This window comes from Hemisphaericaspora subhashii, assembly GCF_019202705.1.
Source record: "Hemisphaericaspora subhashii strain CBS 10753 chromosome Unknown scaffold1, whole genome shotgun sequence".
In the NCBI taxonomy this organism is placed as follows: Eukaryota; Fungi; Ascomycota; class Pichiomycetes; order Serinales; family Debaryomycetaceae; genus Hemisphaericaspora; species Hemisphaericaspora subhashii.
In genome coordinates this window covers 358,856-376,031 of record NW_026057214.1, presented here as the reverse complement: position 1 = coordinate 376,031, position 17,176 = coordinate 358,856, and the positions used below count along the sequence as shown (strand labels likewise).

Genomic DNA, 17,176 nt, shown 5'->3' with positions numbered 1-17,176 from the left:
ATTGATGCAAGTGTTCATTTACTGCTTGTTTAAGATGAAAGTTGTCATCCAATGTTTGTTTTATTTTCCTTGCTTTTTTTAATCCCCCGCCACTACAATAGATTTCTGCGCGACGCGTCTAAAATTTTTTCACTTACTGACCTTTATTGTATCGTACTAAAGATGAAGATCAAGTGTAGAATAAATGGAGAAGAACTTCAAGAATTCGACGAGAGGAATGCTATATTGATGGATCATATAGGGGATAATTTGGTACAGGAACTGAAGAAAGAATTTGAACTTGATGGATTCGAGTCTCACTGCCTCCTAGGAGAAGACCTCCCTGATGAACAATTGGAGCAGTTTTGTGATTTGATAGAAGAAGGACTAGGCGAATTATACATCCGTCATAAAGGGGAAGACTGGAAGCTGGAAAAGGAATTCGAATTGACAGAACCGGGATTAGCAGTGGTATGGTTTACAGAAAAAGCCTCGGATGACTTGGTTGGGTTTCTTGCGTTCAAAGTTTGTTTAGACGATGAGGACAAATTAGTTTTGTACTTGTATGAAATTCACATATCCGAGGCATTCAAAGGCATGGGCCGTGGAAGTTCCTTAATCAAACAATTTCATGACTTTTGTGTGCTTCTACATTCTTCACACAATCCGCTATATAAGCATCTACAAGGAACTTCTCTAACTGTGTTTGCCGAAAATTCAAGGGCCCACCAATGGTACACAAGTTTAGGTTATTCTTTGACCAAGGGTTCGCCCAGGGATAAAGTTTTGAGAAGCGGTAAAGTGATTAAACCTGCTTATTATCTAATGAGAAGGAAACTCAAAAGAGAGTAAGTTATATCGAATGAGAAGCCTCCAACCAATTTAGTATTGACTAATAGAGCCATGAAATGTAAGAGTTCCGCTTTGGAAAATGACCAAACATACATGTAATTAAGATATTCGCTAAACTCATCAGTTGCTTTAAGATTAGTATTGATAATATAGAGAAACCTAGATAGTTATTATGAATTTAATTGGTTACCACCTTGAATAGAAAGAACGTTATGCGAATAAAGATCTCACTTCAATGTACTAAGAACCATCTTACAACTACTACGGCTAGTTTTAAGCAACATATGCCAAACTCTTAGAACTAAACATGGGGCTGAGAGCCAAGAAAATCAAAGAATGAAAATACTGCAGTTATTTTGTTGAATAACAGCCAAGAAAGCTCCCAAGGATTTGCTCCTCAGCTTCCATCGACAGGAATAGAAAGATAAACAAGAAGTAACTTCTCTATGCAAAGAATTTGGCTGTTAAAAGTTTTGCAACCGTTAAGCCAAGTCAAAATTTTTTTGGTTTCAAAACAAAATCTGGGGAGCATTATTGCATCGCTTGATGATTTAGGCGTATTTCCGTCGCCATCGACAGATAGAAACTATAAATTGGCTATGTAATAACTTTGGAATATAGTAGATGTCTTTAGCAAAATTTTAGTTTAAATTATTTTTTTGAACAGAGACAATAAAAGAAGGGTTAACACATTTTAGTTAGCCCATGGTTAATTCGCTAATCTATCATACGTAAATTGAAGGAACCAAAAAAACAAGATTTTTTTTTTTCGATTGCAGAAACGAAGAAAAAACCTGGCGATTTGATTCTATTTTTAGAAACAATCTTTGTTTATAGTTTTGATAATAAAACGGTTTCCAAAGCTGGTCAAAACAAACTATGGAACTATACATATGGAATCCATGCTTCTCTAACTGTATGCGATCCGAAATATCTCTGTGCTGTTGAGGATCTTGGTCACTAACTAAGACATTGGGAATACCCAAATCGATTACGTCATAGGGAACAAAATCACCATCCCTTGAAGACAATTTGAGAAGAGTGTTGTTCTTCAGTAGATACCTCTCGTCAACTCTTGATTGATCACTCAAGCCTACTAATATGCAAAAGTGATTGTCTAGATGCAACGAAGTCACTTTGCTTTTAACTGTGCAGAAAGCTTCATATGCCAGTCGCTCTAAATAGAGAATGTGTAAATCCCCCCTTGTTTCTCCCTGCAACGGACAATAAGCAGGAGTAAACGAACGAATTCATTTTCAACCAATAATTATATAAACGCTAGCACACGAAGGTGAGAGATCAGATTCTTGAGTTTGAGAAGGTATTCTAGACTAAAGCATTACTGAGAAATATCTAAGACACAAGCACTTAATTGAAGTTAGCAGCTCTGCATCCCATGCGCTTAAGAAAAAACTCAGAAAACGTCATCTAAAAATAAAAAAGTAAAATAAAAAGTAAAATTAAAAATTATTAAATTCTTCTACTTTTATTCACATTTCGCCCATTGAACCACTCAATCAGAATCTAGCAAAGGGAATCCATCCAAATACTATCACCAAATATTTGAACCACTCCCGATCCTTGTGTATACAATCCTTAATAACTTTATTGGCACCGATCCATTACAAATCACTGATCACATCCTATATTTACGCATTTAAAATTATCGCACGATGGGAAGAAGAAAGATTGAAATAGAACCCTTAACTGACGAAAGGAATCGAACAGTTACATTCGTCAAACGAAAGGCTGGTTTATTTAAGAAAGCGCATGAATTGGCTGTTTTATGCCAAGTAGATTTGGCTGTTATTATCGTGGGTAATAACAACAAGATATTTGAATTTTCCACAGTTGATACGGCTGACTTAATTAAGAATTATCAGAAGATCATAAAGTCAAACAAGAGACCTCATGAATCAAAATCTCATGAAAACTATTCTAGTTACAAGAAAAAGAAGTTTTTGAGAGAACCCTTGACCAAGAAATCAGGGGCAGTAGTAGGATTACCAATGTCTAACATAGAAGAAGAAGACGAAGAAGATGAAGATGAATCTGACTATGAAGGACCAGAATTGAAACGCCAAAAAGTTGTCCCACAAGTTAGATTGAGGAATCCAAGATCTCTGAGTCAGGATCATTTGTCAATTACTAATATGCCCACTTTCAATAATCCCCATAATTTTCTGATGGATGATAAGAATAAGAAGAAGAATTCAGTGAGCATTAAACGAGATGAAGGATCTTCTCAAAGACCAGTCTTGAGAGTTCAGATTCCGAGTGATTCCAAGGGAAACACCGCCAAGAAACAAACAAATGGTAACAATACCGACGACAGAAGCGCAGATGATACTGGAAGGACTATGACTGCCGATGACCAAACCACATCGCGAGACGATCAAAGGACATCGAAGAATGGTCAGAGTGGCAATATCCCAACAGACAACGAACCAACCACCCGTAATGGAGCACCTGGGGCAGTGACCCCCAAATTTGCAGGATATTCGTCATTCCGTTCCCCTGAGAGTAAGAAACCCACATTACCTTTACCAATCCACACCAAATCGCAAACATCATCACCAGCGAGTGCAAGCGGACCCGGATTGCCGAATGTAGCCAACGCAAGTTCGTATTATGCCTCCTTACATGCCCTGAGTCCAACAACAAGCGCATACATCAGCAATATCCTACCGACCCCCGTATTTAATCCACCGCAACAACAACAGAGCCAACAGCAGGGCCCACAACAACCTCCTCCTATTCAGACCAATCAACCCGATTCTGCAGCAGCAAGATTTCGAGCACCACCTGCCACAGGGATATCGGTAGGACAACTCAATATGGGTGAGCAAACACCAATATCAGGATTACCTTCAAGATACGTCAATGATATGTTCCCATTTCCATCGCCATCAAACTTCCTCGCACCCCAGGACTGGCCTTCTGGGACAACGCCGACAACACATATGCCCCAATATTTTATGATGCCATTAACTACCACGTCTACATCATTTCCCAAGCTAAGAAATGACGGAAATGTATCACCGGTAACATATAACCCTCACCCTCCAAGTTCCCAAGGTGGTAGTGGTAGTGGACGACAGCATGAAGATGGAGGAACCAACCCGACAACAGCAGACAGTGCTGTAGAAAGTAAGGCAAACAAGTAACCCGCTTGGAAGGGTTAAATAGTCGTCGTTTGTATATGTATATTGTATATAACTTTTTTGTTGTATTTTGTTTTAAGTTGATAGATTTCTTTTAATAGTTTCATTTAATGTATTAAATATGATTTACTCTGAAAATTGGTTGCAAAAAAAACAACATTTCGTGGATCTTGTTTCCACTCCATATAAACTGTAAAACAAGTTTCACAGACAGCGATCTTACATCTCTGCTGAAGTTCAATTCGTATCCTGAGTGAAAGCTGTTCAATCATAGATCTCAATATGAATCATTTTTATGGAAATCGCCTATACCTAATGGAAACTAGTCTGGTCCCCACCAACGAAGTGAGATCTGGTTGCTTTAGGGCTTCAACCCTAGAGATACAACTGCACGTGCCAATTACTTTCATAATTTTTTTTCTAGTTGTCACGTGATCTCAAGCGAAAAAATGTTTACTGCGTGAACATTTCATTCTCTCTATGGTAAAAGTCTCATCTTACTACAGAAAAGACAATAGTTACATCCAAACTTCAATAAGTAACTAACAATTTTTTTTTCAAACCCTTCGGTGAATTTTGTATTGTACAGTCCCATTTTGTCTTACCAAAATTTTTATCTTCTCTTTCAGGTCTTACTAAAAAAATCTTTCTTTCACTTCTATAATTCAACGGCTTAAGAAACCTATAACCATAGACCAATATGAAGGTATGTGGGCATTAAACAGAATAGATCAACCCCACTACGTAGCAGGAATATCTCGAAGGATAGAAATGGACAAATAATAGGATTAGAACAACTACATTTGAAGAATTTATCAGTGACATATATACTTGAAAATTTTTATTGAATCTACCATCACACGATCGACACGAAGAAACTCTACAGGGTTCAGAAGGATATAGACAATCAAGTGAACACGATTGAAGTTATTTGCAGAATTCGTCTGCATTTGAAACATATAATATCAAGTCGAGAAAATTTCCATCGAGATTTGAAAAATTTATGCAACGCATCAAGTATCATGAAATATTCACATTACCAAACCACCACATAGATCTTGATTCCTAGAAATATGAAAAGAGTACATAGGGGGATTGATATACATCGACGAACATAGTACTAACATTTTTTATTTTTAGTTAAACATCTCTTATCCAGCCAACGGTACCCAAAAATGTATCGAAATTGATGATGAACACAAATTACGTGTCTTCTACGAAAAGAGAATGGGCCAAGAAGTCGAAGGTGACTCTGTTGGTGATGAATTCAAGGGTTACATCTTCAAGATCACTGGTGGTAACGACAAACAAGGTTTCCCAATGAAACAAGGTGTTATGCACCCAACCAGAGTTAAGTTATTATTAGCCAAGGGTCACTCTTGTTACAGACCAAGAAGAACTGGTGAACGTAAGAGAAAGTCCGTCAGAGGTTGTATCGTTGGTCAAGATTTATCCGTCTTAGCTTTAGCTATTGTTAAGCAAGGTGACAACGAAATTGCCGGTTTAACTGACTCCACCACTCCAAAGAGATTAGGTCCAAAGAGAGCTAACAACATCAGAAAATTCTTCGGTTTAACCAAGGAAGATGATGTCAGAGAATTCGTTGTTAGACGTGAAGTTACCAAGGGTGACAAGACTTACACTAAGGCTCCAAAGATCCAAAGATTAGTTACCCCACAAACTTTACAAAGAAAGAGAGCTTTAAAGGCCCAAAAGATCAAGAACGCTCAACAACAAAGAGAAGCTGCTGCTGAATACGCTCAATTATTGGCTAAGAGATTACACGAACGTAAGGAAGAAAAGGCTGAAATCAAGAAGAAGAGAGCTGAATCCTTAAAGGCTTAAGTTTTCCCTGTGACTTGAAACCCTTTAAACATTGTATAGTTACATCCTTGCCCCCTTGTGTTTTTATTCTTATTCATATATAATTATTTTTATAATTTTAATATAAAAAAATTAACGGTATAATTTGGAATTGAAGGACTTTAGCTTAAAGATTCATCGTAGTTAAAAGAGATTCTCCTGAGACCAGCTGACCTAGCTTATGTCAGATCCAGAATAGTTTGTTTTACTGGAAAAAGTTCATACGACTACTCATTTCGCACGCAAAAGTTTCACTCTTGTTCGTAAACCATTACTTGAAGCAACGCTACCGTTATGATTATCTATAAAATACGACTAAAAAACTACGACTGCAACCTTTTATTCCCATTTCGTTCTTCCCCACCACCCCTCTTCTTCATTAATCTTTTAATATTCTCATATACTTGATCAGTTGTGATATTCGAAGCATACTTAAAATTCTTCTTAATATAATTCTCCTGTTCTTGCTTATATCGAGGATCCCTTAATAGAGTCTTAATATGGGTATCAAAGTCTGCTTCAGGTATAAGCTTTCCAGTAATTGGACATTTAATAGTGTCTGCCATTGGAGATGATCTCTTCTTCAATCGTGAGGCACCCGCTTCTTTTATCTTCATACCCTTGAGAACACCTTTAGGTGCCTGCTGCACAGGCACAGTTTGTGGTTCACCGGCTTTTTCCTCTTGTTCCTTTTGGGGCTCGCTCTCTTCCTTGGCTTGGGGTCTAGGCGCGTCTGATTTTGGCAATACAACATCCTTACTTCTTGCTTCTAGAGATCTACTGAGTAAATCCAGTCTCTTTAAAGGTATACTCAATTCCTTAACTTCATCAATGGCATCGAATTCAACTTGTCCAACAAGGACGAAATCCTGCCAATCTATCAGGGCAAAATGTCGTTGTTTCTGTTCTTGCGATTCTTGTTCTTTCTTTTCCTTCACTTTGTTTTGCTTGATATATTGAGCTCTATCATATGCCTGAGTTAAGATATCGAACTTATTATTGATATTTAGGGATTCTCGAATTGGTTGGGTTTCGGGATCGTTGTTATATAGTTTGATCAATAGTTGATATTGTGTTACAAATGACATGAATAAAGGATGCAATGAATGTGATTTATTTAAGAACTCGAATTGAGCTCGGTTGTTCCGTTTCTCTTCATGTTGCAACAACTTGGGTATCCTGTCTATACCATTATGGGCGATGTATAAAGCTGTGGTTTTAATGATATCCAAATCTCGCGAAGAGATGACGGAAGGTAAGTCCACCAAAAAGGGCAACTCTCGAGGCTTTTCAATTTTAATCTCATTGCTTCCGTCCGGCTCTATATTTAACGGAGCTGAATCCTGTGATGTGTTCAACTTCCACTTATAATATGAGTGATATTCATTGTCTTCTAATATAAAATCAAACTTGTTGGCAGTATTGTTTGCTAATAATCTTTGTTCAAATGATTTTCCATTCTTATTGACATAAGCTACAGTCTTATCCACCGTTTCCTTAATATCCTTTGGAGGAACTTTAATATCCTTAGGCACCTCTGTAGCTGATTGTACCGACATGCTGTATTGGTGCGTTATATAATTGCCTTTGAATATTCCGTGGTACGGAGAGCTCAATTCAAAAGTTTCACACGATGCCCGTACCACGGGAAAAAAGCCCAACACCCCAAAGACCCTCCAGCCCCATTTTTCTTTTCTACCGGAACTTTCCGTACTCTACAGTAAACGACTCACAAGTTGAACGATTTAGAGGTATAGCATAGTGTAACAGGTTCTTGTTGGCAAGAGGATAATTTAATAGAATAGTGATATCACGCATTTCCAATCCAGCATCTCGGTTTGGCATATTATAGATTTTTATACACCAGTCATGACAGCCTTCAAAGAGAAACATATATCTCACCGTCCCCTACTACCAGCCGCATCAAATACAAACCCAGACACTCTGCCAATCCAGCAAGATATCTCAAATGATGAGTCTGACACCTCATCATCTGAAGACCTATTAGCAGAGGAACTAGATCAGATAGGTTTATTAAACCTTAATTATTTTGCATCATATCTTTCTAGAGAGAACTTTACATTACCAAATATTCCCAACAGTTTTTCATTACCCAACATGCCCAATGGATTCTCATTACCAAACATGCCTAATATGCCCAATGGATTCTCATTACCAAACATACCTAACGCATTTTCATTGCCCAACATGCCCAGTCTTGAACTTTCAAAGATTCAAGATTTCTCAAAAGAATTTTCCAACTATGTATCAAATTATTCCAACTATTATATTAAACGAGATAAGGCTACCGAAAGAGATGATGAGGTGAGGATAGTTGATTCGATTAAAACGGTGCTTTCGACACGTATTCAGATGAACAAATTCTTGCATGACTTGAACTTGGGAGTAAACATCACAACTGCTATTGATAGATTACAACCGTTGACTGACATTATTCACCAAACGATCTTTCTTCCAGCAGAGGATGAGAGTGAATATGAGGATGATTATCATAAAGATGAAAACTATGAAGATGAGAATGAAGAGATTACCGAGCCTGGTGGAGTCGGTGGGATTGTGAATAAGAGTCAGCCTTTGATCAATGAAATTGTGAAGCCAGATATCCCCATAATGAGAACTAGGAGATATAGAAGATGGAGAAATATTGGAGATAGTGAGGTTGATAGCACTGCTTCACAGACTAGTGATATTGATGGGTTGACGGTTGATGAGGTTAAAGATTTGACCGAATTGAATTGTGTTTCTGATTTTTTGGATAAAGAAGAGGTTTTAAGGAAAAGAATTCAAAGGATTCAAAATTTGGATGGTATAGATCAAAATGACAAGAATAAATTAGTGACGAAATTAATGATGGGGAATTATTATAAATATATAAATGAAAAGCTTTCGCAGGAAAACAAACCGTTGTTATCACCGTTAAAGAAACAAAAGTTGGTAATTAATGATCCTCCTGCAACCCTAGAAAACCTTGCTGAAGAAGATGATCAAATGAGTGATTCTGAAATGGTCGAAGAAGAAGATGAAGTAGAAACAGAAGCACAAGAAGAAGATGAAGACGAAGTTATTCTCACCGAACAAGATCAAATCCCGTCATATCACGATGCCCCCTTCAACACCGTCCTAGGATGTTCACACTATCAAAGAAATTGCAAAATCGAATGTCCAACTTGTCTCAAATGGTATCCATGTCGATTTTGTCACGATGCCCAAATTACAGATCATAAATTAATCCGAAATGAAGTCAAGCATATTCTATGTATGCATTGCAACACCCCACAAGTTCCTGATACCAACTATTGTGTCAACTGTGAACAAGAACTCGCTAATTATTTCTGCCTCAAATGTGTTCTTTATGATAATGACCCAACTAAAGAAATTTATCACTGTGATAAGTGCGGAATATGTCGACTTGGGCTTGGTTTAGAGAAGGATTATTTCCATTGTGATACGTGTAATATTTGTCTTTCTATTGATTTACGGGACAAGCATAAATGTGTTACCAATACCACTCATTGTAACTGTATGATCTGTAATGAATACTTGTTCACCTCGGTTCAAAAAGTTGTATTTATGAAATGTGGTCATTCGATCCATCAACATTGTTATGACGAATTGATTAAACATAGTTATAAATGTCCAATATGTAAGAAAACAATCGTGAATGTGGAAACGCAGTTTAGATTATTGGATCAAGAAGTTAATCAAAATCCATTACCACCGCCATATAATTCATGGAGGTGTATCATAAGTTGTAATGACTGTAAAGGGAAGTCCAATGCGCCATATCATGTCCTTGGGTTAAAATGTAAATATTGCAAGAGTTATAATACTAATCAGTTGAAGCTCATCAAACCCGAGGAAGAGGATGATGAAGACAGTGAGAATAAACAAGAAGAAGAGGAACATAACTTTGATGCAAATGTGATGAAATTGGTAAAGACTAATTTGCTGAATAATTTTGGGATCGATGAACAAATGACAGGAGAGAATAGTGGTTATGAAGACGAGGATTATGAGGCTGAGGAAGAGGAGGAAGATGAAGAACAAGCTGGGAATCTTGTGCCTTTAAAGAAATTAACAAACTCAATATTGAACGACAGAGGTGGGGTTAGTAATGCTTCATATATAACCACCATGTTTCAGAACTTTATAAATAATGCTACTAAAACTAATGACAAGAGTGACGACCACTAATCAAAACGTATAGATGACTTCGAAAGTATATAAAAATATATAGATTAAATTTTCAAGAGTTTTATGCCTATTGGAGAAGGGGGGAGGGGGTCAATGATACCCGATAGCGAGGCGAGAGGATATGTTAGATTCTGCATAATCAAATGTTACCAGAAGATCTTCTTTTTCTTGTACGTCATGACGCGCACTAAGTACATTCCACTTTTGGTTATAATTGCCCTAATTATGAAAAATATTACTAGGCGAAGCTTGGAATCTAAAAATCATATGATACTCATCAGCATACTTCATTTGCAATCGAATGTCACAAACAGAACTAAATAGAGACTTTGAATAACCCCCTTTACCCCAGTCAAGAAGAAAGGTAACTGATTTAGGAACACAAAATGAACGGAGTTTTTTTTTGGGGCAAAGCGAATTATTTTCCGGACAGAGCCAACAAAAATTCGAAACAGCTGCCTTGCGTGATGTTGTTGGGAGGAGAGATGGGCTTAGTAAGCCTACTTCCTTATGTATAGTAGATGAAAGAAAAATCTTCAACTAAGTAACTCTGTATCATATTTACTTGAAGAATGCTAGCCGAATCAAATCTGATATATTTGGTTGGCAACAATGTCAAACAATGGACCAGATCTCGGACTTTAGCATGGGAACAAACATAACTCAACCACTTGGATAGTTCATCCTTGCTTATAACCCTTTCTGGGGCTAAAACTGGGGGGGGGGGGGTTAAGTAAGTGCTTGTATCTTCTTTAAGAAAGCCCCGGCCAGTATTGCCGTTGTTGCATATAATTCGCCATAAATGCTGGTTTAAGATGAAGACTATTTGCACCCAACATTATTTTTCCTTTGCTATTTTGGTTAATATTTTAGATACAACATTCAATGAGAACGACATTTCCAACAATTTTTTTTGTTAGTGATGTATACGATGCGACATTATTTACAACAACAAATTGAGAGGCGGATCACCCATCATCCATCGATCAAATGAACGATCATCACCATATTACAACATAACAAGAAAAAAAACTATACGACATTATTTCGCTTTAATCGGTACACTAAAATTCATTTTAGAATAATACTAAATATTAAAAATAGCATTTCTTGTCATTTCTCTTCTTCTACTTTTATACTTTCTCTTCTTTTTTCATTTGATAATTTTCATTAAATACTTTTATAAAACTTCCTTTAAATATAGTTTCATTTGCATAACCCAAGTCAGTCCCCACTACTGCTGCCCACAACCCCCTTACTTCTTTTCAGAAAAACGCTCACATTTTTGTCATTTTAGAAAGTCACAGGGAAACAATAGATCTTCCACCGAACTTACGAAACAAAGAAACTATACAATTCACACACACACACACTTCCACTTATTCCCACATCTACCTAGCCCCCCTCCCCCCACATTGCCTATCAGGTACCAACCAACAGGCGTAAACTGTATATCAACAACTACCAGGTACTTTCATTCATTTATACACCTTCCTTGCATTCAACATTTGCCCCACCTAAGAAAAATATGAACTCAATAAAGGTATTAGTCAGTTCTATAGATAATATCATCCCAACCAACTTTGGATACGATATACCTCCAGTGATAGATGCCGATATATCAGATGACAAGTATGGTCAAGATATAGAAGTCACCACAGAGACTCAACAAGATGAAGATGAAGAAGAAGTCGAGGACTCAGATGGCTCAATCAATTTGACACAAGACTCTAATAATGCTACCGATTTATCAACAGGTAAAGAAGCAGATGAAATAGAAAGTGATGATATACCACAACCTCCAATACCATTTCTTTATTCATTTCTTCTTGGACTTTGGGATATCATATATTTCTTTCCCAATTATTTAATTATAAAACCTACCATTTTTATTTATTTCGTGGTAACATTCCCATTGAGATTAGTACTAAAGCAATTGGGCATAGGCGATTCAGACTCCAAGCTGCCTACTATTGGAGCACCGGATGCACCTATAGCAGATGAAGAGGACGAAGATGAAGATGATGAATTGGTTACCAGGGCCAAACCATCCCCACGTGTAACTGAATCATCAAAATCTACAAGCCAAAATGAATCTAATGATTATGACGAAAAAACAGAAATATTAAGTAAAGAAAACCTCATATCAAATAGTTTGAAATCACCAAGTGAATTTTCCAAATATCTTATACCACCACCACAAAGACTATATCCTCTCTCAAGGAACCCCGACAAAAAACGAAACAAAAAGATCCTCATTCTTGACCTTGATGAAACCTTAATCCATTCATTATCCCCTGGCTCACCTAGATCATTCAGTGCCGCATCACATTCCAAACAAATAGAAATCAAACTTAATAACATTAGTTCCCTTTACTATGTCCATAAACGTCCTTATTGCGATTATTTCCTTTCTGAAGCCTCAAAATGGTTCGAACTCCAAATCTTCACCGCCAGTGTCAAGGAATACGCCGATCCAATCATAAACTGGCTAGAAGGAGATATTCTTGATCGCACGACAAAACGAGATAAATCTGATCCAAATTGGATTCCGCCCAAGATATTCACCAAGAGATACTATAGAAACGATTGTACATACAGACCCGGAGTGGGATATATTAAAGATTTATCTAAATTCGTCAAGGACGAAGAATTGAAGAATGTATTGATTTTGGATAATAGTCCAATCAGTTATGCATTACACGAAGACAATGCTGTAGGCATAGAGGGTTGGATTAATGATCATAGTGATCGTGATTTATTGAATTTGTTACCAATGTTGCATAGTTTGAGTTTATGTATTGATGTAAGATTTATTATGGGATTAAAGAAGGGTGAGAAGGTTTTTGAACTGTAATATATAGATTAAAACCAATTGTTTTGAATAATGTATAGATATGAGTAATTAAAATTAAATTAATAGAAAATTATTATTATATAACCTTCTACTCTACTGTGCGTGTATGTATGATAATGGTAAGATCAAGCCCGTTAGATCTAATTTGGTCTGTGCGTGTATGGCACAATTAGGGAACTGATTTGATGTGTAAGCGAAACGTGGGGGATGGAATTGAACAATAAAGTTGCTGGCCTATGGTAAAAAGTAAGAGAAACGTGGGTGAAAGAATGGAATTCTAGTATCTGAGATAATAAAGTTAATGGGTAACAAACGACCAGCAGGGGGGGGGGAATAATTGTCGCACGTTTATTTTTCATCTAATCTTTACTGGCATGGGACGTTGCGTCGAAAAATAAATCATTGGCGCAATTATGGTTGCATTTTCATCAATTTGCAACCATCAGATTCATAAGAAAATAAATATATTTCGATATAATTAAACACCAAAAAAAATTCTAACTTCAACATTCATAAACATATTTAAATGAGCTCATATACATATATGGCCCTTAATCATGAAATTTAACCGGAGAAAAATGTCTGCCGATGTCTTTTTCATCATGAACAGCTTTCAAAGCTACTGCATCGAAACGAACGTATTGCAAGTTTGGATATTGCCAAAGCTCCATTTTCAAGAAACCAAACTTTCTCTTCACTTTGGAGATTTCTCCGCAAAAGAGAAAGTCGACTTGAAATCCGCATATTATCTCTCTGAGCGACAAACGGTGACACAATAACATACTATTCATGGAATGCAGCCTAGTGTTCGGAATAGCTAAATACATTAATGAATTCTCAGGTAAACAAATAGCGAAATCAACCAATATTTCAGAGGACTTTTTAATTTTCAATGTACGAAGACTTTTGAATCGGGGAGCAAGCGCAACAATATCATCCAGAGCGACGGCGAGGTCTAGCAGGGTGATAATTCCAACATCAAAACATTTAAAAACTTGACTCATTTCCTCTACTGTTGGTTTGAGGAGCTTTAACTTTCTTACAGAAATCCGCTGTAATTCGGTATCATCTCGCAAGTATTTGATGTAAAGTGAGCTCAAGTTGTCATATTTACGCAATTCCTTTTCCAAACTAATCTCATCTGAATCAACTATGGTCAAATGCTTGACATGAATTCTTCCGTCGTCTTCCATGTAGTGTTTGGTTGGACTGGAAATATAATGTGTGTGAACTCGAGAAGGGTCCTTCTGCTTTAAGATCCAACGCTGAACAGACAGCTGCGCAATTCTGTAAATTACAAATACGCACAGCTCCAATACCGAGGCTAGAATCTCCAAATTCGCGACGTCTAAATTATGATCATTCTGGAAGGATACAATCTTACATAAAGGAGTAACACTTTCATCTCCAATCATCCTTGAAAATGTATTCCAGCTCATTTGCGTAGAGTTAGTATAGTGAGCTGAATAATAGTCTTTTGGAATACGGGCTCTTCCTTTATTGTACACATGTATCACCTTGTATAACCGTTGGCGGGTTACTTCTTTGAACCGCATACATGTCAAACTTAATTGAATAGCGTCTATTTGATTCAAATATCCCAATACCTGAAGCAATATCTCGTCCGGTAACCCAATTAAAGCTGGAGAACTGTTGTTCTGGGGCTCTTCGATCCTTGATGGCAGCATCCTTAGCGTATCTACCTGATTAACTGCATTTCTCAAAACAAGGATTGTTTTCTGTCTCCTTTAAACTTTCTTTAAATTTAATTATAATCAATAAATGTCTAAGGCTGTGAAAACATAAAAAACTTAAAATTTGGGGAGGGGTTTTCGATATGCTTATTTGTTTCTATTCAAAGTATAGTTCAATATATTTAGTAAAATAATTTAAATATTTAAGACCTGGAGTCATTTTAACTGAGAGACCCTTTCCAACATTATCAATAGTGAACATCTAACTAAAATTATATCCAAAAGTTGCACCGAGGAATCTTTTCCTGAAAAGAAGGAAGCTTCATTGTAGGGGTTCCAAATTAGTTCTGTCACAGTCTGCCATAGATTCGAGGAAGTGAAATATGCAGGAACGTTTCGTGCGAAACACAATTTTCACATTTGTCAAATTTCCAATTTACTGCCACTAGATGGTTAGTATTCTTCACCTGAATTAACTCAAGGATGGAACAAGTTATAGAACAAGTGAAGTCATCGACCGACGTGTTGATTTCTTTGAAGACCTTGGGTGATTATCTACGCGAAGAAACAAACAGATCATCTGAACTAATTCAAGAAAATTTATTATCTTTATTGGCTCAATTCAATCGATTATTCCAATCAGAAAATGATGACATCCTTTTGGAAATACTTCGTGTGATCATAAACTTATTGGCCAGTAATGACTATAATAGAGACTTCTATACTCAGGATGATGTGCAAGAAGTTGGTCAATTTTGGGAGATTATTAAAAATAATTTGGTGGATGGTAGTGATCCAAAATCGGAAAGGATAGCTATTTTACTATCACAATTCATATACGATACTGATCATACTGAACAGTACTTTCAGTATTTCCATTCCATAAATATCCAAGAGAATATTTATAAACTATTAAGTACAGACAATCTTGCCAATTTATCAATTTTGTTTGAATTTGCATTAGAGTTATTCCGGAACAATCAAAGATTGAACGAAATGGATTACGATTTTATAAAGAAATCCCCAGATATACTTGTATACCTAACATCTCATTGGGATACCCTTGAAGATGACCTAGATGAAGAGATCTGGGAACACCTAGTTGATATTTGTGAATTCAACAAACCTGACAACTCAACTTTTGTCCGCATCATTGATTTAATACCGATTATACCTGAATCTTTATCCAATAAAGTAAAGCTTAAGAGAAAACTATTCGCAATGGCCAGTGAATTGAGTGACGAAACCTCATTTGACACGGCTGTTGGTTATCTTAAAAATACCACGGATTCATATGTGTTTGCGGCTTGTTGCATTGTGATTGGGAATTTTGTTCACGATGTGAATTCCTTCCAAGACATAAATGGAAGAATTATCGAGAGTTTTGGAAATTCAACTAAAATAGTTGATGTCTTTATGGAGAATTTTAAGATAACCGACGTCGTTCAGGTACAGGCAATTCACATGATGACTAACTTATTAGATGAAACCCGAGCCTCGAGAATATTCACGTACAAAGAACAATCGAGAGCTTTAACCAAAGTTGTAATCGATAATGAGAAATACTACCAAGAGGTTGCTGCTTTGTATTTGAATTTCTTGAAGAAGCTTACACGACTCGGAATTCTGGAGGTGGTGAATTCAAAAGTGGGCTTGGATGATTTATGGGATGTTGTATTTGAATTTGGAGAAGATAACCAGAAAGTTTTGGAAATAAAGTACTTAATCTTGCTGGAAGTGGTCTTGAATGGGTTTGGAAATAAATCTGCGTCACTCAATCGTGAGTTGATCAAGGCAGCAGTAAGACCCTTATCAACCAACGCAGCAATGGGTATAAATCATATCCTTGAAAAATTGAAAGCATTGGGGATTTTTCATCAAGAATTATCCAAAGCCTCCATCCAGGAATTGGTCGATTCAGCATATTCAGGGAATCTTGATCAATTTATACAAGAATATTTAGTTCCATACTGTGAACTTTGGGAACAATTAGTTCCACAATTAGAGACAACGGATGAAAATAAAGAAACCCCACAATACAAAATACTTTTAAATAATTCCAGATATGTAGCTGGCATAACTATTTCGGTATTCCAAGACTATGATTTAGTGGAGGAGGAAAAGGAAGTGAGTAGATTGGTCGAATTGTGCAAGAAGGTCATTACTATTCCTGGTTATATGTAAGGTAGTAGATTGTAGAACTAGAATTTATAGAATATAGAGAAAGTCTTCACCAGTGTCCGCCTCTTCTCTGCTAAAAAGAGACCTACGTTTTAACAATAAATTTATAAACCGACTCATATGGAACCATCAGTTCATAAAAGTATGTTGCAGCTTACTGTGTTGAATTTTGTGTAACCATTTGTTGTCGCACAGTTTTTGATAAAATTTGCAAAAACTGGCTGCAATTTGACCACAAGCAAAAGCGCCCTTTCCAGAAAACGACATTCTAAAGCTCGGTGATAATGCAAGTGAATGGTAACAAAACAAGAAGATTGTGGCAAATTGTGCATGAAAAAAATGCAACAAATTCGTCTTCTTATCAGTTACAA

The 17,176-nt window shown here is 36.6% G+C and overlaps 8 protein-coding genes across 8 annotated transcripts; 6 read left to right on the top strand and 2 right to left on the bottom strand. All coding sequences in view use genetic code 12, as the record gives it.

The window, feature by feature from the left end:
- Positions 1-162: 162 nt before the first annotated feature.
- Positions 163-831, top strand: NAT4 (Nat4p; the record flags this gene model as incomplete). The annotated part of the gene is made up of 1 exon (XM_049404957.1): positions 163-831. The coding sequence occupies one exon, from the start codon at positions 163-165 to the stop codon at positions 829-831; it is 669 nt and encodes a 222-aa protein (XP_049265492.1).
- A 1,673-nt stretch (positions 832-2,504) lies between these two features.
- RLM1 (Rlm1p) lies at positions 2,505-3,998 on the top strand (the record flags this gene model as incomplete). The annotated part of the gene is made up of 1 exon (XM_049404956.1): positions 2,505-3,998. The coding sequence occupies one exon, from the start codon at positions 2,505-2,507 to the stop codon at positions 3,996-3,998; it is 1,494 nt and encodes a 497-aa protein (XP_049265491.1).
- Positions 3,999-4,695: 697 nt separating this feature from the next.
- Positions 4,696-5,840, top strand: RPS6A (40S ribosomal protein eS6; the record flags this gene model as incomplete). The annotated part of the gene is made up of 2 exons (XM_049404955.1): positions 4,696-4,701; positions 5,136-5,840. 2 exons carry the CDS (start codon positions 4,696-4,698, stop codon positions 5,838-5,840), a joined length of 711 nt encoding a protein of 236 aa, XP_049265490.1.
- A 341-nt stretch (positions 5,841-6,181) lies between these two features.
- J8A68_001313 (uncharacterized protein) lies at positions 6,182-7,417 on the bottom strand (the record flags this gene model as incomplete). Its single annotated transcript, XM_049404954.1, has 1 exon — positions 6,182-7,417. The coding sequence occupies one exon, from the start codon at positions 7,415-7,417 to the stop codon at positions 6,182-6,184; it is 1,236 nt and encodes a 411-aa protein (XP_049265489.1).
- Positions 7,418-7,727: 310 nt separating this feature from the next.
- J8A68_001312 (uncharacterized protein) lies at positions 7,728-10,073 on the top strand (the record flags this gene model as incomplete). Its single annotated transcript, XM_049404953.1, has 1 exon — positions 7,728-10,073. The coding sequence occupies one exon, from the start codon at positions 7,728-7,730 to the stop codon at positions 10,071-10,073; it is 2,346 nt and encodes a 781-aa protein (XP_049265488.1).
- A 1,528-nt stretch (positions 10,074-11,601) lies between these two features.
- J8A68_001311 (Nem1-Spo7 phosphatase catalytic subunit) lies at positions 11,602-12,930 on the top strand (the record flags this gene model as incomplete). Its single annotated transcript, XM_049404952.1, has 1 exon — positions 11,602-12,930. The coding sequence occupies one exon, from the start codon at positions 11,602-11,604 to the stop codon at positions 12,928-12,930; it is 1,329 nt and encodes a 442-aa protein (XP_049265487.1).
- Positions 12,931-13,481: 551 nt separating this feature from the next.
- On the bottom strand, positions 13,482-14,618 carry J8A68_001310 (F-box protein; the record flags this gene model as incomplete). The annotated part of the gene is made up of 1 exon (XM_049404951.1): positions 13,482-14,618. One exon carries the CDS (start codon positions 14,616-14,618, stop codon positions 13,482-13,484), a length of 1,137 nt encoding a protein of 378 aa, XP_049265486.1.
- A 489-nt stretch (positions 14,619-15,107) lies between these two features.
- J8A68_001309 (uncharacterized protein) lies at positions 15,108-16,808 on the top strand (the record flags this gene model as incomplete). Its single annotated transcript, XM_049404950.1, has 1 exon — positions 15,108-16,808. One exon carries the CDS (start codon positions 15,108-15,110, stop codon positions 16,806-16,808), a length of 1,701 nt encoding a protein of 566 aa, XP_049265485.1.
- Between the last annotated feature and the right edge of the window lie 368 nt (positions 16,809-17,176).